Source organism: Equus caballus, chromosome 1 (genome assembly GCF_041296265.1).
Source record: "Equus caballus isolate H_3958 breed thoroughbred chromosome 1, TB-T2T, whole genome shotgun sequence".
Classification (NCBI taxonomy): Eukaryota; Metazoa; Chordata; class Mammalia; order Perissodactyla; family Equidae; genus Equus; species Equus caballus.
In genome coordinates, this window is record NC_091684.1 from 6,148,433 (window position 1) to 6,161,756 (window position 13,324).

The window sequence follows — 13,324 nt, forward strand, 5'->3', positions numbered from 1 at the left end:
CTCCGAGAAACCAGTGCTCATGGCTCAGTGCCCTGTTTGCACTCAAGTGGGAACATGGGCTCCCTGAAGGGTGAGTTATTACTCAGTGCTTCATGCACAGCTCATGCCTTCTGAAGGCCAGCTGAGAGCTGGGCCAGCCCAGTTGGCCACCATGTCTACTCAGGCCTTAGGGGCTGTTTCTATGCCCGGTATGAGCTAAATTTTAGAGGTCCTAAAATTAATTGGTTCTATAAACCAATGTTTACTGCCTAATGAATGTCTTGTTTAAAAGGACTTAAGACACAGGAATGAAATTAAGAGATTTCACTGAAGAAAGAGACGCAGGCTGGAAGTCAAAGTAAGATTTATCCTTGCATCAGAATGTTTTAGATCTTGCAATTTGCATATACAAAGAATTCAGCAACATTCACTGGCATTATAATCAGAGCAAGATCAAATTATAAATGTAATAAAAGAAAATGATAGTTGAAACCAGAATACATACATATATTATAAAGACTGCACATAAATTAAACACAACTTAGTTAAACAAAAGTATCAGTAATCATAGATTTTAAAAAAATAACATGGACATGTCTCCAAATGCTGAAACAGATGTGTCAGGCTCATTTTAAAAAGTTTTTAAAAACACATAAAAATACCTTTTAAAACACTGGTACGCATTCTTCATTCATAGAGCACATGGAGAGAAACCATAGAGTCACATAGTGACCAATAAAGCACATAGATCAGAATGGTCGTCTTCCAATCGCTATTTGGCATTTGAATGCAGCTGCATGCAACATAGAAAAATGTGGAAGGAAAAATGACCTTGTACGTGTGGCGCTGTTTTCTTATGTACAATGGACTTTCTTTGACTGAAGGGGAAGAACAGATCAACTTTCTGGGTTGCACAGACAGGATAGTGCGTCCCCGATTGCCCACCGAGACTGTTGGAACTGAGGGAGCCTTGGCAGAGGCCATGAGGCCTGCAATCCAGGACCCTCGTAGAAAGGCAAGTGCTGTGCCCAACTGGGGAGGAGGGGCCGGTGTCCAAGGGACGGTGGCTTCTGCTTTGTTTCTGGACCTGGAGGGCCCAAATCGCGTGCCAGGATGCTTGTAGAGGACACTGGTGGACGGCCAAGGCAGCAGAACACACGAATGGGGCACTTTGCCGAGTTCACCCCTGAGAAAGTCTACCTTAATCTCGAGACAAGAGATGCCAGTTAAGACCATTAAAGGGCCTGAAGGATTCTGATGAAGGTCTCCTAAATTCAGACCTAAACCCATGCCCCCTGACTTTGACTTTGACCCCTCAAATAAAGACTAGCCGCCTTCATCACAACGAGTGGCTCTGTTTCTGGATTGCTGCAGAACAAAAGCTCACTTCTCTCTTCTCCTCTAGTCAAAGAAAGGCCTTGGGATTGGAATTTTAACAATTGAAACAAATGGGACCAACTGGTACATGTTGCAAAACTCGCTGCATTTTCCTCTTTGACCCAAATGCATACTCATTGTACCGAGGAGAGGGGCATGCATTGCGTGAGTGTGCAGCCCAGGGAAGCAGCTGGCGGGATGGCGGTGCTCACAAAGTTGTGCTTTGTCCTTCCAGCTGGGTGCCTCCTCTTGCCCTTGGGTGGGGCTCAAGGGGCGACAGAAGCTTGATAACCTGTGAGCCTATTAGAACGCAGCCTACCCTGGGGTTGCGTTTGTGCACACTAGACATGAACACAGGATAAACAGTGCAATAGGAGGGTGCAATTGGTTACCAGTGGAAATGTCAAATAAGGCCTTTATATCTCTTTTAAAAAGCAAAAAATGTACCAAAAATGCACAGGTTAGATGCTTTCAGTAAGCAGACCAGATGTCGCCAAAACATTGTGCTCATCTGCTAGGTACCTAGTGGCCATAGAAGGATCACTGTTCTATACTCATCCCTCCCCTCTTTTTGCTCCATAAGCCAATCCTGTCTGGCAGTGGGATTGTTATCATCCAGTGTCAAAAGTCTCAGTAGGACTTCCATTCAAAAATAAGTTAGTCTCTAGATTAAGGATTTCTCTTTCTTTTTCTTTGATTAAATATTGAGGAGTGGGACTTTAAAAAAAAGCTGTATAAATCTAGATTTTAAGATTTCTTTTCTTACAAACAATCTTAGCTTTTACAAGAGATCTTTAAATACCAAAATGCTTCTCAGAAAGTTTAAAGCATAATTGCTGGCGGCTGCCCTTCTGTTTCTACCCAAGTGTGTGCTTCTTGCTCCTGTGTGTCAGACGTTCGACTTTATCTGAACGTTTGGAATGGGAAGTGGTTTTGTGTTGAGCCTGTAGGCACAGCTCAGGACCAGAACGGGCAGCTGTGGCAGGGTGAAAGGGGAGGGTGAGAAATGCAGCTGGTTTGATTCTCAGAGGGTTATCTGAGTCAGACAGACAGACAGATGGACAGCCAGTGGTGCCGTGGGAGCGCAGCTCCAATAGCTAGTTTAGCTGTACCCAAGGCCATGGGCGAACTGGGCCACTGGCATTGACATCTCTTGTCATCTAGCCAAGGTGGCACGGACACGGCCTTGAATATTGCATGTTTAAGTATCACTGTACAGTCACCAACTAGTCTCATCTGTTTCAGACCAGGATTCAGGTTGTAAAGTCTCTGATCTTCAAAATGCAAAGATAAACCACATAGGTTGACACTGAGGACTTTAGAAAATTCCCTGTTTACATTATATCTTCATGAACAGTTTGACTTCAGAAAAAATGCTGCTGCTCAGGGCTATAAAATCAGTGTTAGGAAAGTGAATGTTCAACTGATTTCTGAGTCCTTGACTGTTTTCTTGACAACGAACTTTGTCTAGAATCTTGCATAAGCACACGTGGCATATTAAGATTTGTAACATTTAGAGGAGCTGAATGTGTGAAGTTAAATGATATGAATCTAATGAAAATGAAAATAGCGATATTAGCAGAAAGACATATTTTATGGGATAGTATTTGACCTTAATACATGATTTCAGTTTTTAAAAGGGGTATTTAAGATTTAATAACTTTATAGCAGGTTGCCTTCAAAGCATAACAAAATATATACAAAGAAATTAGGAAGGATATTAATGTCAACTATGAAATAAATTAACATGATTTTTACAAAATATACTGACCATTAAATTAAAAAATATTTTAAGGCAGGAATTTTCATTTGAAATTAGCATAATCAGAAAATATATCAATAAAATCTTGTACCACTTTGTAGCAGAATTCATACTGTTCCTGAAAAAGAAAACCAAGAGTACATTAAAATGATGTTTAAACAAATTTGATTCATTTAATTAGGAGAAACATTTTAAAAAGACATAAAAGAGTCTGACTAGTTATTAAAATATTGTATACTCTTATATACATCAGCTTCTGTTACATAATTTAGTTTTCAGGCACATGAACATTTCCAAATAAAGCTGTTTTCCTACAAAGAAAATAATGTTTAGTTTCAACTTAGCTTATTTTAGAACAGTTTGAGTAAAAGGTCTTTAGTTTTCATATTTAAACTGGAAGACAACTATTTTTGAACTGAAAAGAAATCAGAGTACTTAATATCATATGAACTTCATAACGTAACAAAGACGTAATCTGTGAAAGTTAAATAAGATGAAAATCTAGATTATTTTTAAGTCAAAATTTACTCTACAAAAGGGACATTGTTTTACATAAATTTTATTAGAATTCAAAAGAATAATGCGTTACAGCTGTGTAAGGTCTTGAACTTACTAAAACACTTGCACATTATTTGACTCTTGTCTTCCTAGCGGCTCTTGGAGGTGACTAAGACCAGAGCCAGGTTGGTGGGTTGACAAGGGACCAGCTAAGTGGGACCTGTGGTATCCACCAATAACGGGCACGCAATAGGAAGAAATGAAAGAGATGGAGAAATGGCAATTGCAGGACACTCTGGGAAACCACGTGTGCATAATGGTCAGTGGGCAGGGGAGACGACCCCAAAGGTTTGAGTGACAACAGACGGAGGCTAACCTGCTTCTCAAGTGCAAGGATCTGGTCACTTACAAACTCTGGTAATTTGCTGGCCCAGTGGGGCACGGGAGCTGGGACCTGGGGTGAAGGGTCTGGGAAGCAGGAGGGACCAAGTTTGGCCCCCATCTCCCTCCCCTCCTCTTTCACAACATGTTGGGTTCAGCCACTTCTCTAAATACACATTGAACAAAATTCTAAAGGCTTTTGGGTTGAAAGATGTCAAACAGTAGTCTGCTGGCCCTGCCAGAGTCTCAGTCTGGCCAGCATGGGATGGAGCTTGGCTTTCCAGTGGGAAAAAAGATGGAGCAGAGGCTTTGGTCCTGAGGACACAGTGAAGTTACTGGGAGAGCCGAGGATGGACTGTAGGGGTCCTCACTTCAGGCCACTAAGATTCCCACCTAACCACCCGGTCCTTGGAAGGAAAAAGAAAGTGAATTTTTGGAGGAAAATGTTAATAAATATATAGGCTACGATGACAGCCGAGGCCCAAGCATCACAGGGACTCATGGCTTATCTTTTACACTTAGCCTCTGGCCAGGCAGGACTAAAGCTATTCACTCTGCCTGGGGGAAGCCTGGAGTGAACTCAGAAACAGTCAACAAAGAAAGTGAAAGAGTCTGGCTCATAACTAAAACCAGAATTTTTTTTTTTGAGGGAGTTCCTGTTATTATTAATGATTATTATTTTGATCTAGAAAATCTCCCGTAGAGTGGTCTGCCTCTGTTTTTTTCCACACCCAAGGTGGTTCTAGTTCAGATGCTCCTAGGATGTATCGGCTGTCAGGAGGCAGGCATTACCTTGAGGAGGCAGTAACGGACCTCACTAGCATCTTCCCTGAGCCCTAGCAAGAAGGATCATCCGTGCTGGGACCCTGGCTCTAAGGAGAGTTCCCACTGCTTTCAGCTCTTCAGGTGTCCAGCACCGTCACAGCCCAAAGGTGGGTGGGCAGGGGGAGGGGTCTGGGGGAGCCAGCAGGAACCCAGTTTCCTTCCAGTCTGGCGGCTCTCAAACCCATACTCACTTTGGGACCACCTGGGGGGCTTTACGTATACTGATGCCTGGGTCCCACCCCCAGAGACTCTGCTTCATTGGTTTGAGGGGGAGCTTGGGCAGGAGGAGGGATGTGAACACTCTCCAGGCCCCTGGAGGATGCAGTCAGGGAGGCCAAGACCTAAGATAGGAAGCCTTGGGAAAATGATGAGTTATAGCAGCCTTTAAAATTGTACTTGCTGGTGTAGAACAATTACCAAGGATGGCGAGGAGGCCTCTCTGGAAAACCAGAAAGTGTACGTTTTCACCACAGAATGAAAGAGAATGTCTGGGGCAACTGTGCATTACACAGATTTGTTAAGCGTCCTGGACAGTATCTCGAGGTTGAGTGAGACCCAGCCAAGGACCACAGACCAAATGGAATAGTGTAAGGTAGAAAAGCACAAGTTCCAGGATCGTAAGTGTTAGTGCTGCTTTTGAACTTGGTGACAGCACATTTTTTTCATGCACATTGGAATCTGGTAGACTAGTTCACTATGTCAAAGTTGGTGTCATCAGTTGGACCCCTCTGTCCAAGGGGTCTTATAACTGAAAGTCATGGGTGAGCCCCTCCTGTGTCCTGCTGAGGGGACAGACCCCAGCCAGACTCAAGGAAGGAAGGGTTCTGTAAAGCTTTACTGTGAAAAGTTCCAGTTAGCTCTTTTTCTTGGGAATTTTACCTTCTTCCCTCCCCATATAGCTGAGCTCCTTTAATGAAACAAACATCAAATTCAACATGAGACAATGCTCGACTCTTCTGGAAACAACCTTATCGTTCAGTTTCTTACCAGGGTTTGCACCATATGTGGCCTCTGAAGTCGTAAACTCTTCACAGCTTGGAATACGTCTAAAAGTCCCTCAGCTTTTACTCGTTCCAGAATGTTGCTGAGTGCTATGAATGTACCTGTTCGCCCAGCTCCAGCACTGTGGAGAAAAAGTGCTTAATGCAGATAACCAAACTCGCCCACGGGGATGGGAAACGGACAACCTACACCAATATCGACACATCAGTACGAAAGCAGCCATCACCGAAAATGACAGGAGTCTGGATTTCTCATGATCATTTATATGTAACTTAGCTTTTGACCAAGACTCAGCAAACATAAAATTCCTAAAACACCTGCCTAATTACAGTAGACAGATTTCTCATGAGTGGATCAGGACCAGCACAAGCTTTTAAGCTGTAACCACTCCCCTGCTTCCTGTGTAGACCGGTGGTTCTCACAGTATGGTCCCTGGACCAGCAGCATCAGTATCACCTGGGAGCTTGTTAGAAATGCAGACCCTCCCGGTTCAGGTCTAGGGAGAGGTAATCCTGGCCCAGACTCTCCTCACTGTGCCGAGTCAGCCTTCCGAGATGTTTAGACAGAAGACGTACACTGCCAGGAATGGTCAGATATTGGACTCTTCTCAGCAATGAAGATCTGAGTCTACTTCATTTGCTTGACAAACTGAATAAATCCCACAAGAGCAGACTGTCTTAGGGGAGCCCAAGTGAGCAGACCTAAAGGAGGCAGCCTTGGCTGGCCTCTTCCAGAGAGCCCTCTGGAAATGCAGGGCTGCCCCCTGGGCCCCAGAATCCCCACGCATGGGCTGCAATGACCTGTCCCCATGTCTGCCTTCCCAGGGTGGGAAGCGCCTGTGGGCTCTCATCCACCTTGGCATCCTTAGTGCCCGACATGTGTTGAGCTCAGTCTGGGTTTGTGAGGGCAAAGCACAAGGAACTCATTCCTAGTTTATTCTAAACGATGTCTACAAAGGCACCAGGGACTGAAAACACAAGGCACGCGCTCCACCTGCTGGACAGGCCGCAAGTGTGCCCAGGCGGGCCCCAGGCGAGGGAGGAGTCCCAACGCTCCACGTTAAGTTGGGCTCTGCTGTTTACCAGGGGTGGGGCAAATGGCAGTGACAAAAATGGGAGCCACGCGTGCGGAAAAAGAAACAGAAGTGCAGCTTTAGAAGCAAATTAGCACCCTCCAAGGATAAAAGCATCCCAAACTCCTGCAAGGAAGGCTTTGCCAGCAGGGGGCGCTAGCCAGCTCGGCCGGGCACGGCCAGAACTACACGGGCACAGACAGGAGGGGGACTGGCGCGTCTTTGGATTCGGCCAGATTCACCCTTCTACCCTGGTTAGGCTGCTTATCAAAGTCCTTGTGGGGTGCCCAGCTCTCTCCAGACCTACCCCGGACGTGTCTCTCCGCCCTGGGGCCTGACTGGGAGCCAGCTGAGAGCCTTCAGGATGGCAGGGGCTGCGGGCCTCCCCGTAGCGACCCCTGCCTAGACGTCCAGGAGCAGCTGGAGAGCCCTCCCACCGTGCTCACGGTCAGCGGGGCCTGGTCCCTGCGCCCACACCCAGGGAGAGGGGTGAGCACCTCAGCCAGAGCCAGAGCACTTTCAAAACGAAGACAAGCAACTTGAAGTGCAGGAGTGGGTTTGTCCGAGCTGTGCTTGGTGGGGTTTTTTTTGGATGACTTAAAAAGCACAAAGAAATGTGTGTGTGAGTCGTGTCCTAACTCCTCCCCACAAAATGCATTCTGCATGTATGATAAGATGACCTTTATGCATTTGTGTAAAGTTACGTGCGTAAGAAAAGGTAAAAAATACAGTCGAGGGAAATGAAGCACCTGGGAGCAGCGAGGCTGGGTGTGGGGTACGGTCCGCCCACAGGAGGGGGCACCCGGCGGCCGCTCACCTGCAGTGCACGGTGATGGGGTGGTTGCCTGTCTGCTGCTGCTGCTTCTGCACGGCTGCGATGAGGTCGATCATGCCTTTGCCCTCGGCTGGAATCCCGATCTCGGGCCAGCCGTGGAAGTGGAACTGGCGCACCACTCGGGTCTGCTCCTCCTGCCGGGCCATGGGCTGCCAGATAGGGAGGGGTGTCTCAGTGCTGCCTGGTCACCCCCCACGCTACCCAGGAACAGGTCCCAGGCCCACCTGCCCTCCCAGGGACTCAGGCCAAGGCTTGGAGCCCTCCTGGGCCTTCAGTGGCGGGCAGAGTCCCTACCTGGCCGGCCCGAGGGTCCTGGTCAGGTTGTGGTCACCCTGAAGCAGAAGGCTAGCAATGTGTCCCTCTGAGTGGGGAGCAAGGCATCCAGAGGACATCTCTTGGAGCCCCCTATAGGGCCCGCCAGACCCCTTTACAGGATCTGCGGCAGCTTTGCTTGAGAGAAGGGGATCATCTCTTTAAGAAGTTAGGACCCCACATGTCCCCTCAAGGCTCAAGATGAGCCAGTGGCCTGAAACTAGAGGCCCTTGTCATTCTGCGACTGGCGTGGAGGAGAACAAGTCTTCGGGTAAGTAGGTTTTCTGCTGTGCTGACCATCTTGAACTCAAAACCAAGTCCCATAGATGAGTCCCTTTTCCCATGGTTGACCCACAGAGTTCCCATTCTTTGCCAGGGAGCAGAACCTAGGACCCAGTGGGGACGGGGGATGGTTGGAGGCTCTGAAAAGGCCCCGGAGAGGCCCCTGTGACTTCATCCATTCCCCTTATTCCTCCTGCCCCGGCCATCATCATTTCTCCTGAGAAGGGATGGGTGGTGATGTCTCTTGGAGTTCGCCACTCTGCCCCACCATCCTCATGCTCCAGCAAGGAGGCAGGTGACTGTGGAGGTCCAAATTTTAGAGGAGATCTGCCACTTGATAACGTGGCTCCCTATTCACCACGTGGACCACTGATACCAACGTGGTCCCTGGAAAAGGCTACAGGAGCAGGACATTCTGGTACAATGACAAGCGGACTCCAAGTGATGGCCGCAGTGCGTTCTGTCTGCAAGAGTTGAAAGACAACAATACCTGACTGAAAGTGACCAGGAAGTCTCGCACGCTGATGGCTTCAGAAAGGGTATCGCTCTTGATCTCAATCGTTATTTCTCCATGAGTCACTGAGCCCTCTGTTGGCCAATACTGGTAGCATTTATCCTTGGGAGATCAAACAAAATTTTAAGTCTTGTAATAAATAATTTTTTGCTATAAGTTTTGATGATATGATGCAGAACTGCTCCAACACCATTTAATGCATTTTGTCTGGCTAAGAAAACAGCATATGAATACAAATATGAATGTCTATTAATGCCTGTTGACCAGGGAGCAGAATGAAGAGTCCAGAGACAGACACATGTGTATTTGGAACTCTGATATAGGGCAGAAGTGACATGAGAGAAAGGAGAGATTATTCAACAGATGGAGCTGGGAAAATTGATTTTCCATATGGGAAAAATGAACTGGATCCCTAACTCACACCCTACCAGGGCTATTATGAATGCCCCAGCCCCTCCTGGAGTTGGGCAGTGTACAACCAGCACTACGGTATGTGGTAGCCTTGAACCTTAATAGAAACGATCCTAGACAGGTTAAGACTTAAAGTGAAAAACAAAACTGTGAAAGCCTTAGGAGAAGAAAGAACAGAAGGATTTCCTAAACAAGACCCCAAAAGAGCTAACCAACCATGACACTAAAAATCGCAACATCAGATTACAGTAAAATTAACTTCACTTCATCAACAAATGTCATTAAGAGAGTGAAGATAGGCCATCAACTACTACAAGATATTTGCAATACATAAAACCAACATGGGATTAGTATCAAGAACATGTAAAGGAGCCCTATAAATCAAGAAGAAAAACAGGGAGAGGCACGAGCAGGCCCTCTGCACAGAGGAAACATGCCATATTTGAATATATGAAGTAATGCTGACCTCACAGGAACCAGACATGCACATCAAAGCCACAGCGATGACATTAATACCCATTCGGTCAACAAAGATGAGGCCGCCTGGCAACCCTAGCTGTGTCGATGAATGATCTCTCTTACATGGCCAGCGTCCACTTTGGAAACCACAACCAGCCTGGGAAGCAATTCGGAGCTAGCTTGCAAATTCACACTTGCACACGCTGTCCACTGTGGCATTGTGTCTCTTTGGAACACACTGTTCCTCATTCAGCATGTGACATGTATGAGAATATACTATCAGCACTGTTTGTAAAACAACAGAATGGAATCAACCCAAATGCCCCTGACAGGAGGGGGGACAAGTCAGCAGATGTAGGATGTATAGTCTGTGTAGTGGAACAGAACGAAAGAATGATGAATGAAGCGCGGCTACAGGCATCAACACAGAAAAGTATCAAAAGCATAATTTTGAGTGGAAAAAGCAAGTCCCAGAAGAGCAGAGACTGTGATGGTACCCTTTATAAGAAGTTCAAAAGCAAGCAAAACTGAACATGAGTTTCTTTAGGCACTGATTAATGATATAAAAAGGTTTTTAAAAACGCAAAGAAAAGATCCACTAGGATGGCTTTAATCAAAAAGACAAATAATAATACATGTCAGCAAGGAGATGCAGAAATTGGAACCCTTGTACGTGGCTAGTGGGAGCATAAAATGGGGCAGCCACTTCGGAAAAGAGCCTGGTAGTTCCTCAGAATGTTAAATGCCTTGAGTTTGCAGTGTAGAGTTATGATATGGGCTGGGAATCCCGCTCCTAGGTATCTACCCAAGAGAAATGAAAACATACGTCCAAGCAAAAACTTGAACATGAATGTTCATAACATTATTCATAACAGCTGGAGAGTGGAAACAACTCAAACGTCCACCATCTGATGAGGGGATAAACAAAGTGTGGTCTGTCTATACAGTGGAATATTATTCGTCAAAAAAAAATGAAGAACGTATTCATGTTACAATATGGTCAAACTTTGAAAACATTACACTAAGTGAAAGAACTCAATCACAAAAGTCATGCTGAATGATCCCATTTACATGAAATGTCCGGAACAGGCAAATCCACAGAGCCAGAAAGCAGATTAGTGGTCGCAGGGGCTAGGCGGAGGGAGGAATGGGGAATGATTGCTCGTGGGTGTGGGGTTTCTTTTTGGGGTGATGAAAATGATTTGGAATTAGATAGTGATGATGTTGCACTACTCTGTGAATATACTAAGGACAACTGAATTGTACACTTTAAAAAGATGAATTGTATGGTATGTGAATTATATGTCAATAAAGCTGTTTAAAAAATGCAAAGAAATCAACACACAAATTCAGGGCAGTGCTTACATCTTGGGGAGCACCTAGATCGATGTACTGTATTGGTAAAAGTTTGGTTTTCCAGTTGGATGGTGGGTTCACGAGGACTTATTATGTTATTAAATAAATACAATACCCGAAGGCCATGGACGCATCTCTGGAAAAAGGGAAACATTTAACTCAGTACAACTAGGACAAAATTAATTAGGTACATATATCAATGCCTATGTCTTTATGTCTTGGAAGAAGTGAGTAATGTGTTTTTCTTCAGCAGGTTGTGATCAAATTTGTATCTGTGGCACATAGAAAATGGTGGAATCTCAAGGCAGGTGAAATAAAATGGAGGTTAAGCACAAAAGCCAATGGGTGGTAACGAATGACCAAAAAGGAAAGAATGGGTGAAACGGAATCTTTTTCATTTCTGAGCTCTCTCCCTCCTCATTGGTTATGGTCCGGCCTCACCAAGGACAGCAGGTGAGACGCTCGCAATGAATGGGTGCAGTCACATCAGGTCAGCTGGACCTCAGTGTGCGCGCACTACCCTGGAGGGCCCGAGCTGGGCGTGCCGCTGACCTGCTCTCTCTCCTGGACCTCCGTCAGCATCACGATCGTGTGGCACTTCCACTCCCACACCATCCTCCAGAAGTCCTCCACCGTGTGTGCCAGGGGCCCCTGCGTGGCGATGAAATAGTCCTTCTGCCGGTAGCCCTTCAAAAGGGGAGCAGAGATTAAGGTCTGACTTCCATCCATCCCGGTCCCACTATAGGACACGTGAGTTTAGCACAGCCTGCGGCAGATCAGGGAAAATATTCTCCAGGCTTCCACAGCCTGAGCCAAGCCCCAGCTGGCACATGCACAGGTGCACACACTCAGGGACAGGTAAGGACGCCCACTTTATCTCACCTGCAGCACCTGAGCCATCTCTGAATAGGTATTCCAAGGCCACCTGAGAAAGCACCTGGTGGCTTTGATTCTATGGTGTTCCTATGTGTCTCAGCTAAGTTAGCACCCTTGGGGTGCAAAGAGCCTGGGCGTAGAGTTACAGGAAGTGGGTTCAAAGCCCAGTTCCTCCACTTGGGCCCAAGTGACCTTTGGCCCAGTTTTCTCATCTGCAAACAGAAATTCTAGCACAGACTGGGCTGCACCGTTCTCTCCCACCCACCCTTCAGCTACCTGCACCGCACACGGAGATGGCCTGTGACTGCGCCCTGAGCACAGAATCGCACCATCCGCGCGATACGTGTTACACAGACCACGTGACAGAAGGCACCAATGTACAACTGGTGCCTCACAGAGACGTAAAAGAAAAATCACTATGTATTAAAAGCAGAATGAAAAAACAGCAAATTAACCTAGCGGTGGGTCCCTATCCTCTATTTCCAAAGTCCATTACTGTTTGTTAAACCAGTAATTCTCCTCATGCATTGGTTTGGATTTCTGGAGGGATGTCAGTCCTTTGTGATTGTGAAAAGGAGTTAATCAAGAGTCTGTGTGGTCACAGATGAAGGACCCATGCATCCTCGCAAGGCACAGCCGGGGCCCCGTACTCACGTCTATGAAGGACGCGTTGATGTAGTCTGTGTATTCTTGACCCCTTTTCATGGAAAGGATCACGCGGTTGAAATCATCTGCAAAGAGCATGTTCCTTTAGTCAGCACAAACACCGTCTCGCCTTGCAAGCTTGAATCTGTCACTGCAAGCTCCCAGAATATAAAACTTATTAATAAAATCACCAAGGAAAGTCAACTCTGGATGGTTTACTTCAAAAGAGAGGTTAATTAAAGTGGCCCAGGGAAGTTGTGTTTTGTTAGGAGGCCTCTGAAAATAATCCAGTTATCATTTTCACTTGTCATGAATTGCAGTAATCCATACCAAAATATAAGCATTAAAAATGCTGCATTTAAGGAGTAAAAGGAGTGTGGCCAGGCAGGCACCCGGAGTAGCCGGCCTGGGACATCACAGCCACAAAACCACCCCGGGTCTGAGGCTGAGGAAGGCTTCGCTCAGCCCCACGCACTGTCTACACACAGTGTGACCACGGAGGCGAGTCTGTATACGATCACGCTCGTGTGGCAAGCTGGGAGTCCTCGGAGAGATGTCTGGAAGGAGGCACTCCCTCTCTCCTGAAGGCGGGGCCCTCCCGCTTCCCTCTGAGGTTCCTCAGATGCCTGCTTTTGCCTCTGCTCCTCCGTGGCCCTGCCAGGCTGGCCAGCCGTCCCTCACCCAAGACCTCGGGGCAGGCCAGTGTCCCAACTCCACCCCGCCCATTTCTTGCCTGCC

At 46.6% G+C, this 13,324-nt stretch overlaps 1 protein-coding gene across 19 annotated transcripts in view; it reads right to left on the reverse strand.

The window, feature by feature from the left end:
* Positions 1–326: 326 nt before the first annotated feature.
* The window catches only part of PTPRE (protein tyrosine phosphatase receptor type E), a 171,607-nt gene continuing 158,609 nt past the window's right edge, over positions 327–13,324 (reverse strand). For all 19 annotated transcript variants that reach the window (XM_070251996.1, XM_023637050.2, XM_070252063.1 and 16 more), the window contains 6 exons: positions 12,596–12,672; positions 11,618–11,752; positions 8,816–8,941; positions 7,714–7,880; positions 5,810–5,945; positions 327–3,236 (listed from right to left, as the gene is read on the reverse strand). In XM_070251996.1, the coding sequence (XP_070108097.1) occupies positions 3,162–3,236; positions 5,810–5,945; positions 7,714–7,880; positions 8,816–8,941; positions 11,618–11,752; positions 12,596–12,672 (716 nt within the window). In that variant the 3' untranslated portion in view covers positions 327–3,161. The remainder of the gene's footprint in view (positions 3,237–5,809; positions 5,946–7,713; positions 7,881–8,815; positions 8,942–11,617; positions 11,753–12,595; positions 12,673–13,324) is intronic.